The sequence below is a fragment of the Psammomys obesus genome, unplaced genomic scaffold, assembly GCF_907164565.1.
Source record: "Psammomys obesus unplaced genomic scaffold, mPsaObe1.curated_primary_1811, whole genome shotgun sequence".
Lineage (NCBI taxonomy): Eukaryota > Metazoa > Chordata > Mammalia > Rodentia > Muridae > Psammomys > Psammomys obesus.
Genome location: NW_026593588.1, coordinates 4,207 through 18,243, shown reverse-complemented (window position 1 = coordinate 18,243; position 14,037 = coordinate 4,207). Strand labels below are relative to the sequence as shown.

Genomic DNA, 14,037 nt, shown 5'->3' with positions numbered 1-14,037 from the left:
TAACCTCCGAGCCATCACTCCAGCCTGATTGACTTTTTTTTTTTTTTTAGCTTTCCCAAGTTTTCAGCATTCCTCAGACTCCACACAGCACTATGTGCTGTTTTTAATGTCTGTTGATTACTCATGTATCATATTGATTCTCACTTCCTTTCTTGAGCTGTTTCTCTTTACTGAATGTTTCTTTCTTACACCGAACTTGTCTATCTTAAAGCTTTAACATTGGGTTTAGAGAGATGGCGTAGGAGTTAAGAGCAATGGCTGCTGTTCCAAAGAACTCAGGTTCGACTCTCAGCACCCATGAGGCAGCTCACAGTCATTTGTAACTCCAGTTCCCAGGGCTCTGATGCCCTCTTCTGGTCTCTGGGCACTAGGCACACACCACAACTGGCACATCAAAATACATGCAGGCAAATTACTGTAGACATAATTTTTTAAAGTTTAATATTATCGGTTACATAAAAAGTAATTAAAATGTTGTAAATAATTGTTTCCTCTGATTTCCAGCAAGTCGTTCATCTTAACTTAGCTGAGGATTGCATGAATAAATTTAAGCTGAATATTGAAAAGCTTTGCAAAACTGAGCAGGTATGTACAGATTCAGAAACACCCACATCTGTAATAGATTTTCAGAGTGACTTTGTAAGCTGGCATGTAATGTTTTTGCTCAATACAGTGGTTGAATTCCACAAAATCATAGATTCTTAGAGGGGGACTCGCCTAGGCAGTATTCACCTAGGCAGTGACTGGGATTCACTCTCTGATGGCTTTGTGTTGTGATAACAGATACCTGGAATGGTAAGTTTCTAATGAGAAAAGGCTTATTTTGGCTTACATATTTGGTTGGTTGAATTTGGGTTTGGTGCTGGGACATACTTTGTTGAGAATAATTGAGACTTACACAGACTACAAAGATAAAAAAGAAGTAAAATTAATGTTGGTAGTAAATTTGACCTCACACTATTGTTTCATTGTGTGATTAACATACAACTGTTAATGAGTATTTTCTGTTCTTTCACAAGATTCAGAAACCCATTGCTCTGCACCCAGAGCACACCTCCCTGACTCACTGAGTATGTCAGAAGTACGCATACCCGCACTGTTAGTGCTTCCGCAGTGGCTAGCTCAGGTTTACGTGATTTTCTTCCCCTTTAATTTGCTTTATGAACTTTGTGTTTTATGCAGTGAGTAGCTCACATCTAACATTCACGATATCATCAGTGTTGCACCAACATTTGACAATTTAATAATAGATACTTCTAACAGAAAAGCAAATTTGGACTGTAGAGCACTGTCTGCATTTTACTGTCGTTCAGGACCTGGCACTTGGAACAGATGCGGAAGGTCAGCGGGTGAAGGACTCCATGCTGGTGCTCCTCCCGGTGCTGCTCAACAAAAACCATGACAACTGCGACAAAATCCGAGCAGTCCTGCTCTATATCTTCGGCATTAATGGTAATGGAGTGCCAACTTGTTCCTGAGAATGTATTAAAGTACTAACTCTAAGTCACTTAGATTCTGTCAGTTATACCATATTATTTATATCTGTGTGTGATGGGAATGGTGCATGTCACAGGCTGTGACTAGGGATGATTTTATATCCAGATTATGACGCCCTCCAACACTAGTCGGTACCCACATGCTGTCTACTGTGATCTTGCAGTGTCGGTTACATTTTGAGATTCTGTTTTCTCCTTTCACCATGTGGGTTCCCGGGATCAAACCCAGGTTGACAGTCTTGGCAGCCAGCACCATTAGTGACTGAACCATCTCCCTAGCCCCAGTCAAATTTTAATAACTAGTTTGTTACTCACCGTAAGGGAGGCTTGAAAACCTTAAGGTGAATACAAAGAAAATAGGAAACTGAGAGAAAGCTAGTGGGGATGTAAATTCGCTTTTCTTTTTGAGCTTTTGTCCTTGTAGAAATTGCTTCCGTCCTAGAGTCAGTTACAGCAGGGGTTCTCTGACTGCACTCCTGCTTTCACTTTTCCAAGGAACAACTGAAGAAAATTTGGACAGACTGATCCACAATGTAAAGATAGAAGATGACAGCGATATGATTCGGAACTGGAGTCACCTTGGTGTTCCCATTGTTCCCCCAGTAAGGAAGTCTTTGTCTGCATCTGTGTATATGTGTGTATGTGTATCTCTGTGTGTGTGTACATGTGTACGTGTGCATGCATTAACTACTTTTGGAGTCAGTCACATTCCTGTTGCTCCTTGAGGTCCTTGCTTGAACTACTTTTGTATCTGGGAATCTTAGAGATGCTCTTAACTTGATCTTACAGAATTTGATTATTAAGTAAGCAATTAGGGTTTTTTGTTTCTGTTTTCATTTTCTGAGACAAGGAGTCATGTAGTCTAGGCTGGCCTCAAACTTATTGTGTAACCAAGATGTCCACCTTTGAAGTGATGGGCTACAGGTGTGTGCTCACACAGCCAGCGTATGTGTTGCTGAGAGCTGCTGGGCTATCACCCTACCACCTGAGCTATATACCTGTGCCAGTGTTTTGTTTTTACATGTAATCTGAGTAAATAAAATTTTAATAAGTAAATAATACAATTTCTGTTAAACTTATATTTTCTGGCTTCTATTATAATTTACTATTTAAACTTTTTATGATTCATTTGTACCAGTGGTTGCATTTTATATCCACCCTTCTATCAGCACTGCTAAAGTACAGAATACTATTCAGTGGCCCAGCATGTACCAAACTAGTATGATAGTTTTTTCTTTTTAAAGTGGGCAGTTTTGCTCTAAAATGTAATACAGATTTGCTAGTAATTAAATGTCTGTTAGGAAATTATATCACTCAATGAAATTATTTGTTCCTTTAATTGTATTAGTCTCAGCAAGCCAAACCACTAAGAAAAGATCGGACTGCAGAAGAGACTTTTCAGCTTTCTCGATGGACACCTTTTATCAAAGATATCATGGAGGTAAAAATCCAACCTTCTGAGCAACCTCTGAACACCTCTGTGGGTTATTCTTTCCTTTGTTTACTGTCAGTGTGACAAAGAAGCTTCTTTGAAGTCTTAAGGACCTCAGAATAATTCTCCACTCTCTGTAAATAAAAACGAGTGTGTCCATGCTTCATAAAAAATCACTGAGTGAATATGCTTTTAGTTCTGATTGCTCTTAGAAAGTGACATTAAGCTGGGTGTGATGGCGTACTTGGGGAGGCAGAGGCAGGTGGATCTCTGTGAATTCAAGGCCAGCCTGGTCTACAAAGCAAGTCCAGGACAGCAGGGACACACAGAGAATCCCTGTCTTTAAATAAAAACCGAAAAGGAAAGAAAGAAAATAATATTAATTTATAAGAATTATAAGCTGAACTAATTTTAAAATTACCTTAGGAGCTCAATGAAAAAAAACATTTATTCCAGCTTTCCTTTACCTAATTATAGTTCTAATTTCTACTTTCCTTTGGGTGCTGACATTTTTACTATTTTTGGTTTTTTTTAATAATTAAATTTATTTATTTTTATCAATTACAGTTTACTTACTTTGTATCCCCCCCATAAGGCTCTCCCTCCTCCCCTTCCAGTCCCCTCCTCCCTCCCCCTTTTTCACGCATGCCCCTCCCCACGTCCACTGATAGGGGAGGTCTTCCTCTCCTTCCTTCTCATCTTAGTCTATCAGATCACATCCGGAGTGGCTGCATTGTCATCCTCTGTGGCCTGGTAAGGCTGCTCCCCTCAGGGGGAGGTGATCAAAGAGCAGGCCAATCAGTTCATGTCAAAGGCAGTCCCTCTTCCCATTACTATGTAACCCACTTGGACACTAAGCTGCCATGGACTCCATCTGTACTATTTTTCTGTTTTTAATAACTAATTTTACATTATTTGCAAATGAGTGAACATATCTGAAAAAACCTAAAGAACTTAGATTTTATCTTCTGCAATGTAAGTTGCCTCCCACTGCCACAATGATTATACAGAAATAGGTTTTTTAAAATGAAAATCAACTTGTTCAAACTCTTTAACAAGGTTTGTATGCTAAATCCAGAAACTGTACTTTGGGTCTGTGGCTGTCCTAGGCTCTTTAGATTTCTCCTAACTTAAAGCACAATGTCTTCTCTAGCAACCTTATTAAAATCTTCTTGAACTGCTTTGTCATTCCTGTGTCCACTTTTGAGTGCCTTTGTGCTTGTCTATAAAGCAAGTTGTATTGACTAGCTAATGAAGGATGTGACCATATAAATTATGAGCATGAACCTGCTGATTGACCAAATACATACTGCTTTGTTAATAAAGCAATCATAACCTGTTTATACATCATAAACATAGACATAAGCATATCCTAAATGTAGCACTGAGAAAGGGGGGAGTTTTGTAAACATACGGTCTGCAGCCATCAGACTTTCTTCAGTGTCTCAGGTTAGGGATGTGTACTCTGTTTCAGAGGCACTGCTATGAGGGACAGTGGCCTGGGGTGCCAATTAGAAACTTCTAGCCTTGCTAGAGCTGAAAGGGCCTCATACCATTGCACAGCGTCAAGAGAGAAAGGCAGATCTGAAATACGTGTTTGTTCAATATGTGAGTAAATTAGTATATTAGTTTTTAAATTTCTTTTTATTAATTACATGTATGTGTGTCTATATGCGTACATATACGTACATACATACATCCTCTGGAGCTAGAGTTACAGGCAATTGTAAGCTGCCCAATGTGAGTACTGGGAACTGAATTTGAATCCTCCAGAAGAGCAGTGAGTGCAGTTCACCACTGAGTAATCTCTCTAGTCCTAGTGTGTTGATTTTTGCTGAAAGTAATATTCATAGGTGTAAAGAAGTGATCTTACTAAATACTTATGTTTTAATGTTCATTAGAGCTGTGTACAAAACAAATTTCTGAAATTACGTTTTCTTGATGGTGTTGATGGTTTTCTTCTCTAGGATGCCATTGATAATAGATTAGATTCCAAAGAATGGCCATATTGTTCCCGGTGCCCAGCAGTGTGGAATGGCTCTGGAGCTGTAAGGTAAACCTATAAATCACTGAAATGTTTACGCTGAGATACTGCAGACCAATAGTTAAAAATGTTGCTCTAATGTTATCTTTGTAGACGTATTCTCTTTGAAACATACAGCAATGCAAAAGGTAGTTTTTCTTCAACTATAAGCTAACTAAATGAATTCAGGAAAGCATACTGTATAACTCAGAATACTTTCATAAAGCTGTCACCTTCCACACATCTTTTTCCTTACGTAGTATAGTTGCTTCCTTACCTCCCTTCCATTTCGTTCAGTTTTCTTTTTGTCTTTTTGCTTTTTTTCTTCTTTTCTTTCCATTTCATCTCCTGTTTTTTTGAGGCAGGATCTCACTGTATAGCCAAGACTTCTAATCCTCCTGCTAAGTAATCACACCCCACTTGCTTTAATCCTTTTTGATAATTTTTTAAGTATTTGGAACCTCGGGGAGACAGAATATTCTCATGCATGCTCTTGCACTTAGAGCCGAGCTTAACCAATTAAATATAATTTGAGCTTCCTGTGTTTCATGATCTGATTTTATTCTCCCTTTTTTCTTACTTGTCTTAGTTAACCATTTACCTGTGTCCATACTTTTTTCTAACTGCACTTTTACCTTGTGTAATGTATTGAATTGTGCTTTGTGAGACTTTCTCTTGATACTTGGAGTCTATCAATTTGACTGTATTATGTCAACACACAATTCTCTCATGTTTATTTTCCCTTGGGGTTTGTAGTGTTCTAGCCTCTTCATTAGGTTTGGGGTTTTCTTGAGATATTATGTTTGAGGTGCTTTGTTGTTTCCTAGTCCCCTTCTCTCTCCTAAATTCAGATTTGTGCTGTTCTGGAGTCACTGAGCTCTGCATCTGTTTTCTCTGTGTTCTTCAGTTGTCTCATACCTATTTATCTTCAGTTCCTTTGAATGTCATAGCTGCTCTTGAGCTCATTGCTGACTTTATATTTCATTGTGCAGCACATCCACATTTGCCATTGGTTCCTGGTAGTTTCCGTTACTGGCTTTTGTTTTGTTAGTTTGTGGTGCTGACCCTGAAACCTAGGGCTAGACAAGTGCCTTAACCCTGAGTCAGCATCAGTTCTTCTGTTGTTTCTGAGGGCACGGCATTGGTTACCTTGACATTTTGAAGAACTTTCTATTCAGATAGATACAGATTTGGTGTAGATACAAAGATACTGTATAGATATAATGTGCTTTGAAGTCTTTGCTCAATCCAGACTCTGCTTTTACTGAGCTGAGTTTCTATCAGAGCTGACTGAGCTGTTCCTCTACATAGGGGCCTTTTAGATTATGGGGTACATTAACTGTGGACCGCGCCGTCTCTCTACATATGACCTTTTAGGTAATGTACTAGGTTAACTGTGAGCTGCTTTCTGTGGTGACTTTTTAAAGTTTGGGGTTTTTTGAGACAGGGTTTTCCTGTGTATCTCTGGCTGTCTTGGAACTCACTGTGTAGACCAGGCTGGCCTCAAACTCAGAGATCCACCTTCCTCTGCTTTCCCAGTGCTAGAATTAAAGGTGTGTACCATCGCTGCCCAGCTAAAGGTTTATTTTTAATTACATGTATGTTGGGGGAAGTGTGTGCATGTGTGTGCAGATACTCACAGAGCCCATGAGTATCTGGAGTCACAGTTATGACCCAAAGTCCTCTCCAAGAGGACTCACTCTGTGAGCCGTCTCTCCAGCTCCCTGTGTAATGATTTGTGTGGACTTACTCTGGGCGTTTTCTCTTGCTGTAAATGGCTACGTAGCTCTTCCTGAGATTTTGACTTTGCAGCTTGGCTTTGTGGTTGTTTCTGTCTGTAGTTAGCCGTCAGCTAGTTGTGTAGGCAGACACTGTCAGATACTTCAGGCATGTCCCTATCATCCCCCACTGAGTACACTGAGGATTAAGGAGTACACTCTAACATAGCCAGCTCTCCAGGCTCACTCTTTTCCTTCCCTTCTTTTCCTACATGTTTTCCCCTTCATGTAAATAGTTGAGCAGTAATGTAGCAAAGCCTACAGAGCCAAAACCTGGTTTTGTTTGTTTGTTTGTTTGTTTGTTTTTTCTCCCAGGGGGTTGATGTTTCCTCACTTCCTGGACTTCTTGTTCCGTTTGTGACAGATGTGATGGCACATTGCAGGCATCTCTGCTCAGGTCTAGACAGTCGTCTTGTTGTGGACTTGCAGCAGTGGCTGACACAATACCGTGCCAGATCACAGTCTGCCCTGACCTCCTCTTCTTGTCTGCAGATCTCATTCTTGCAAGGCTACGCCTCTGATTTCCTAAAAAATGTCATCAAATGGACTTTTCAGGGATGTATTAGGTCTTCATATACAATAAAAGAGGGGGCCGGAAGGATGGCTCAGAGGTTAAAAGCACTGGCTGATCTTCCAGAGGATCCAGATTCAGTTCCCAGCGCCCCATGGTGGCTCACAATTGTTCATAACTTTAGTCCTACAGGATCCAACACCCTTCTGCCCTCCATAGGTACTGCATACACATGGTACACAGTCTTACATGTAGGCAGAACACTCATACACACATACACACAAAATTAAAATTTAAAACTATTTTAAACATTAAAATAAAAAGTTAGCTTTATAAGTAAAAATGCTGAGCTCTAGTCAAAACTCAGTCTACTGAGTGGTTTTTATTTTATTTTTTTGAAATACGGTTTTATATATGTATGTATATATATGTGTGTGTATATATGTGTGTGTATGTATAATATATCTTCATCCTAGCTAGCCTTTAACTCTTTGTCCTACTTTTTCATCCTTGTAAATAAAACTAAGTATTTGTTCAGATTGAACTCTTAAAGGGTGCTGTACTGCCTTTCCATAACTGTGGTGAAACTACCATATTTAGAGATTTCATTAAGATCAAGACAATTGCTTCCAAAGGTGAGTTTGATTGTGTGGCTTTGGGAATGTTTATAGCATGTTTGCTTTATTTTTTACTTTTTAGTGCTCGCCAGAAACCCAGAACTAACTATTTAGAGTTAGACCGAAAAAACGGGTCAAGGCTGATAATTTTTGTAATTGGAGGAATTACATATTCCGAGATGCGTTGTGCTTATGAAGTTTCTCAAGCACATAAATCCTGTGAGGTTATTATTGGTAAGACTTCCACCTTTTCATTTCTTAAATGTTTAAGGCAAAATTATACATAGGGAAATTTAAGACTATATTATTACATGTAGAAAAAGAATTAATTATAGAACATGCTTTGTAAAATTGCCTGAATGTTCCCTCCCATTGTTGATATTTTAATAATTTTATTTTTAAATACTCTTTATATTTTAGGGGCTTGAGCTTGCTCCTTTAAAATTATATCTCCTGATTTTATTTGCTCTGATCATTAACTTTGTGACATATGAATATATTTTTACTCCAGGAGTATTTGTTTTTGTGGACATGGATCTGACATTGGTGAGGCCTGTGTGGAACTGAGTTCTAAAATACAAGTCTGGGCCAGCAGGAGGGCTCAGTGTGTAAAAGCTGCTTGCTGAGCAAGTCTGACAGCCTTCAGCCCCAGAACCCACAGTGGTGGGAGAGAACCGCCTCCTGAAAGTGGTCCTCAAGCCCCCACGCTTGTCCACAGCACGCATGTGCTTGCAGTGTGCGTGCATGTGCACACACACGCATAGTAAAATAAATCAGCATTTTTCCAGTGAAGCCATGGTAGATGACCCTTGTCAGCTCTCCTGACCCAAAGAGCTGCAGGGGTGTGTGACGGGCCCGAGTCACAGCACTGCTTAGAGATTCTGTCTGCAAATGACAGCTGCCGCAGTTCCGTTCTGAGGACGGGGAATTCCCCATTTTCCTCTTTACTAGACACCAGCATACAGTACAAAGCAGGCAAAATGCCTGTGACGGGCAGGGTTTCTGAGGAGTTACTGAGCATGCTCAGTGCCAGGGTTGATGTGAATTTTATAGAAATGCCGTTAAAAATATTGTTCCAATGCACCAAGCATTTGTGTATGTGAGGGACAAGATTTTAAGCCAAAGAAAATTGCTTAATTCTGAAAATTTATAATTTCTTCCCCCAGGTTCCACACATATTTTAACACCTAGGAAGCTGCTGAATGATATTAAAATGCTGAATAAATCAAAGGATAAAGTTTCCTTTCTTAAGGAGGAGTAGCTTTTTTATTGTCATTTAGAAGGTTTTTAATATGCTCAGCTAAAACAGATGATGTTGCTGTCATAATTTAAACAATGTAAATAGTCTATGGAGCAATGTGCTTACTTAAGGGAGGTTATGTATTGTTGGATTTGCCATTTCTAGTAATTTAAACACTGTTGCTGCTTTGTACAAGATAGGACATTGAAGTGCTTTCTAATCAGGAAGTTTTCACCTTTGGAGCAGAATCTGTTAAGAGGTTTGGATAATTTTTACAGCCTCCTGTAACATTCTGATTATTCACAGAATACTTATGCTGAAATACAGTGTTGGGGCAAAACAATTTTGAATGAAGAGATTATGAAAGTAAAAACTGTAAATGTATGTATGATAGAATTATTTCCTATAAGTGCAGTTTCTTAAAACTGAAACCCATAATTTTATGTATATAATAATTCCAATTAATATGATGCTTTCACTGTGTATATTACCTGCAAGATAACTCTAAAAGAACAGTTTATATGCTTAAGATCATGTCTGCTTGTTAGAAACGAAAAATAATCATGATCATTCTAAGAGAAAATAAATATATAGTTATCAAAATTTTCTGAGTTTTTCTTTCTTTTTTGACTCTGAATTGGAGCCAGAAAGAAGGAAAGGAAGATTCTGTAAAATTCCCACCAATACCTAAGGACTTTGAAAAACAATATATTCTCTGTGAGGCTTGGTGATGAGGTGGGCCTGCGGGTGTGTGTGTTAGCAAGGAACATATTTATCAGAGCTCTGCTTGATCTTGGAGCATTCCGACTTGGAATTGCTCCTCTTCAGACTTTGTTCTTACAGTAATGCTGCACTTTTTGGCTGCAAACATCTGCCAGCTTCCATGAATATTCCATAGCGTATTTCTGCCAGTAGCACAGCATGCGTGCGCTTAGACTGCTAGTGGCTACCATTGCCTTTGCTGTTGTTTCTTCCAGTGCTGGCACTGAACACAGAGCCTCACTCATGTTAAGCAAGTGCTCTACCAGAGAGAGAGGAGAGAGAGAGAGAGAGAGAGAGAGAGAGAGAGAGAGCGCGAAGAGAGAGATCAGGGGCTTTATTGGAATGACTCACAGACTACGGTCCAGCTAATCAACAGTGGCTGCCTATAAACAGAAGGCACAACAGTCCGGTAGTGTTGAGCCCACCAGGCTGGATGTCTCAGCTGGTCTTCAGTATATGCCAGAACCCAGAAGTAGGCTCTAATGCCAGTGAAGGAATGGGCTTGCTAGGGAGGGCAGGAGTGAGCAGGCAAAAAATAAGGCTTCTTTCTTCCAGCAAAGGTTGTGGCCCAGTTTAGAGGTGAGTCTTCCCAGCTCAGGTGATCTGAACTGAAGATGTGGTCTCCTCACCTCAAAGATCCAAGGTAGAAATGGGTCTTCCCACTTCAAATGACTTAATTAAGCACAACTACCTCACCTCCCTCACAGGTGTGCCCAGCCATTTCTGGGTTTTAGTTAATTCCACATGTAGTCAAGTTGACAACCAAGAATAGCCATCACAATTGTTATGCAAACAGATTCATAACTTTTCTTTTGTCCTCAATTTGCACACTAAGATTATAAATGTACTCATACTCTTCGGGAGCATTTTGAGTTTCTGCAGTTACTTACATCCATCTGGCAGTGATGTTCATGTATGAATGCCTGTGTTCAATATTGTCTTTTAGCAGTTGGCTTTGTTGTGCCTTGCCTCCTCCCCATGAGAGCACTAAGAGGAAAAGCTGGAAGTGAGGTTTCATAGCCGCTGACGTGGAGGTCTGTCATTCCTAGGCAGGACGGAGGCAGGGGCCATCTTTGCAGCTGCACCGCCACAGCCAGGTGTCTGCAGCAGCCACACCACCGTTTTATCGCCCCATTGCCTGCTTCCTACCCATGACGCAGTGCTCGCTGCCTGTCCTCTTGGTTACAGATGGTGACAGTGACCCAGTTTCTATTTTCTATATCTATGGATTTTTCAGTAGTTTTATAAGGACCTCATTCTTCTTTATGTTTGAGATTATAATACAATTACACCATTTCTTCCTTCCTTTTCCTCTCTCCAAACCCTCCCCCTACTCCTCCCTGCTGTCCTTCAAATCCATGGCCTCGTTTTCCATCAATTGTTATTGCATGCATATATACATACATGTTCCTAAATATAACCTGTTCAGGGCGTATAGTGCTAACTTTCTCTCAAATCCCTTTCTGTTTAAAATAGAGGCTGGGCCTGGAGAGATGGCTCGGAGGTTAAGTGCATGTACTGCCCTTCCAGAGGACCAGGGTTCAATTCCCAGTACTCACATAACTGGCTGCCGCATGCATATGGTGCACTTACATACAAGGTGAAAACAGTCACAACTAAATAAAAAACTATTTAAAGAAAAAAGATACCTACAGGACTTTTTCCTGACGTATTCCATGACGTCAGGAAGCACTGGAGGAGACTGGAGCTGACTGTCACAGCACCCCACCCGCAGGCAGGGAAGAGCCACCGGATTCACAGCACCAGGGATGTAGTTTACGTCACTGGCTGGTTTTTCTGGTTTGCTAGTGGAACAGAATGCGAAGAAAGGACATCCCTGAGTCAGGAGACAGGAGAGCGCAGGTTACAGATTGAGCACACTCCCTTGCAGATCAGAACCTGGTAGGTGCTTTCGCTGCCTTTAACAGCTTACCCATTCCTTTATTTCTTGAAGTAGCTGTGTTTCAGTAAGTCATTGGGGAAATTAAAGTTACTTAGACTTCGGTTTAATAAGAAAAAGATGGGACAGGTTTTTAATTAAAAAAAAAAAAATGGGTTTGTACCGTCTAGAATTTCATGGACTTGTTTCAAGGAATCTTTGTTTTTAGTGGTTTTGCCTGTGTGTCTGTGCACCATGTGAGTGCAGTACCTGTGGATACCAGAAGAGGGCATCAGATCCCTCAGAACAGCAGTTACAGACTAGTGTGAGCTGCATTATGGGTCCTGGAAATCAAACCCAGACTTTTTGGTAGTATTTTGGGGGATGGGAGGTAGTTAGAGCATAAGGGAAGAAAGGTAACTTTATCAGGGTCTCAGACCGATGAACCGAACAGATTAAGAACTGATGAGTCATATAAGAAAGCTTAAACTGAGCCAGAAAAGTGTACAATGAAAAAAGTGACTATTCTTTTTTTAAGCATTTTACTTATTACTCCTTTTTTAAGTATTTTGTGTGTATGTATAGCTATGTACCATGTGCATGCCTTGTGCCCATGGAGGCCAGAGAAAGCCTTGGATCCTCAGGAATAGGAATTACAGACCGTTGTGAGCTGCCATGTGGGCCCTGTGGAGGAGCAGCCCGTGCTGAGCTGTCTCTGTAGCACACAGTGTACAAATGTAAATTTTTCAGCTATTTATTATCTATATCTATCTATAAATAATAATAATTATTTATTATTATTTATCGGGGGTCTCGTTCTGGGGAAGGTCAGAGTACCCCCTGTGGGAGCGAGCTGTCTCCCCGTGTGGGTTCCAGCAATAAGGTTCAGGCTGTCAGGCTTGGCGGAAGGCATCCTGAGCCATCTCAGCAGCCCAGAAGTGTGCGGTTTTACACTTGAGGGGATGATGATGCCTGGCCTACACCCAGAATGCATTGTCAAGTTGTAGCTAAATGCATCTCTGCTCTCAGGAGAGACAGCCCAGTTGACAGAATCGGCAAGTACCCCCGGAAGGCAGAGCCTGGCACTCTCCCAGAACTTTTCAAGGGCTTTTCCCGTGTCTCAACGAGAAGGGCCTCCCCAGGCCATGTTTTAAGTATTCCTTTCCTAGTTGCTGGTGCCATTTTGGGAAGCTGAAGAACTGAAAGACATACAACCAGCCTGACAGGCTAGTGAGGGCGGTGGGCCTTCCAGGGCAACACTTGGCCCTGAGGTTCCTGGTGTGCTCTGCTTCCTGGGTCGCCACGATGAGAACAGCCTCTGCCACACTCTTTCCACCGTGAACTGATCCACCACACCTCCCAGCTGGGATGCTCTGAAAGCCTCGGAAATCATGAGCCAAAATAAATCTTTCCTCCCTTGAGTGTTTCTATCAAGTATTTTGGTCATAGCACTGCAAGACTAACAAAAATTTTTAGCAGATTTTTTTTTTCTTCAGTAAATTGAGTTTGATGGTCTGATTGGCATTTGGTGTGTTCATGAATGGGATAGCATTAAGCAGAAAAGCTCCATGGAGCAAATGAGCCTTACAGACAGAAAGCAAGAAACAGAAGAGCCAGTTGGCTCTTCATAGACGTGTCCTTTGTGTGGGGCAAAGCAGTGTTGCTTTAGCATGCTAGTGCAGGTTGGCTGGCCGCCTTCTGACTGTTGGCTGAACCTCCCGGTTTAAAAAATACACCCTAACTGGTCAGGTTTAAAGTGCAGTTTGACTGCTTAGCACCTAGCTGGAGTGGCTTCATTCTGGTTTGCTCTGTTGAAGCCTAATACAGGAACTTGGCTAAAATGAGAATTGACACTCCCCACCACCATACCCCCTGACTCTGCAGCTAAGTTTAGTTCAGGCTGAGGCCCTGGCTAGCCCGAAACTTGCTGTGTACGCCAGGGTGGCCTTGGCTGTGCAGCAGTCTGCCTGCCTCTGCCTTCTGAGTGCTGTGTTCACAGGTGTGCCGTCACACCCAGTCACCGCCCATGATTTCCCATATGCCCAGTTCATGCTTCCTTTCCTCTCTCATATTTCTAGACCACTGCCACAGGTCACGGCTCTCTTCTTGTGCTGCCTCAGCCGGAACTAAACTGAGCCACAGTCAGAGTTATCTTCAGGCTGGCCTCTGCATTATCTCTAGGTACCCTGAACCAGTTCCCGAATCGCAAAGCTAGAAATAGCTGCTCTGAGTTAGACAAAAGCAGGCGCCTTGGTCGGTGTGAAAACCCCGAGTGGTGTGGCACGCCTTCCCAGAGCTG

At 41.3% G+C, this 14,037-nt stretch overlaps 1 protein-coding gene across 1 annotated transcript; it reads left to right on the top strand.

Moving 5' to 3' along the window:
- Positions 1 to 504: 504 nt before the first annotated feature.
- On the top strand, positions 505 to 9,700 carry LOC129684173 (syntaxin-binding protein 3; the record flags this gene model as incomplete). Its single annotated transcript, XM_055617249.1, is given in 7 exon segments — positions 505 to 585; positions 1,314 to 1,452; positions 1,992 to 2,098; positions 2,845 to 2,937; positions 4,896 to 4,981; positions 7,940 to 8,091; positions 9,024 to 9,700. Coding segments are annotated over 7 exon segments (753 nt in total), but the record flags the coding sequence as incomplete, so codon positions are not given.
- Positions 9,701 to 14,037: the final 4,337 nt, after the last annotated feature.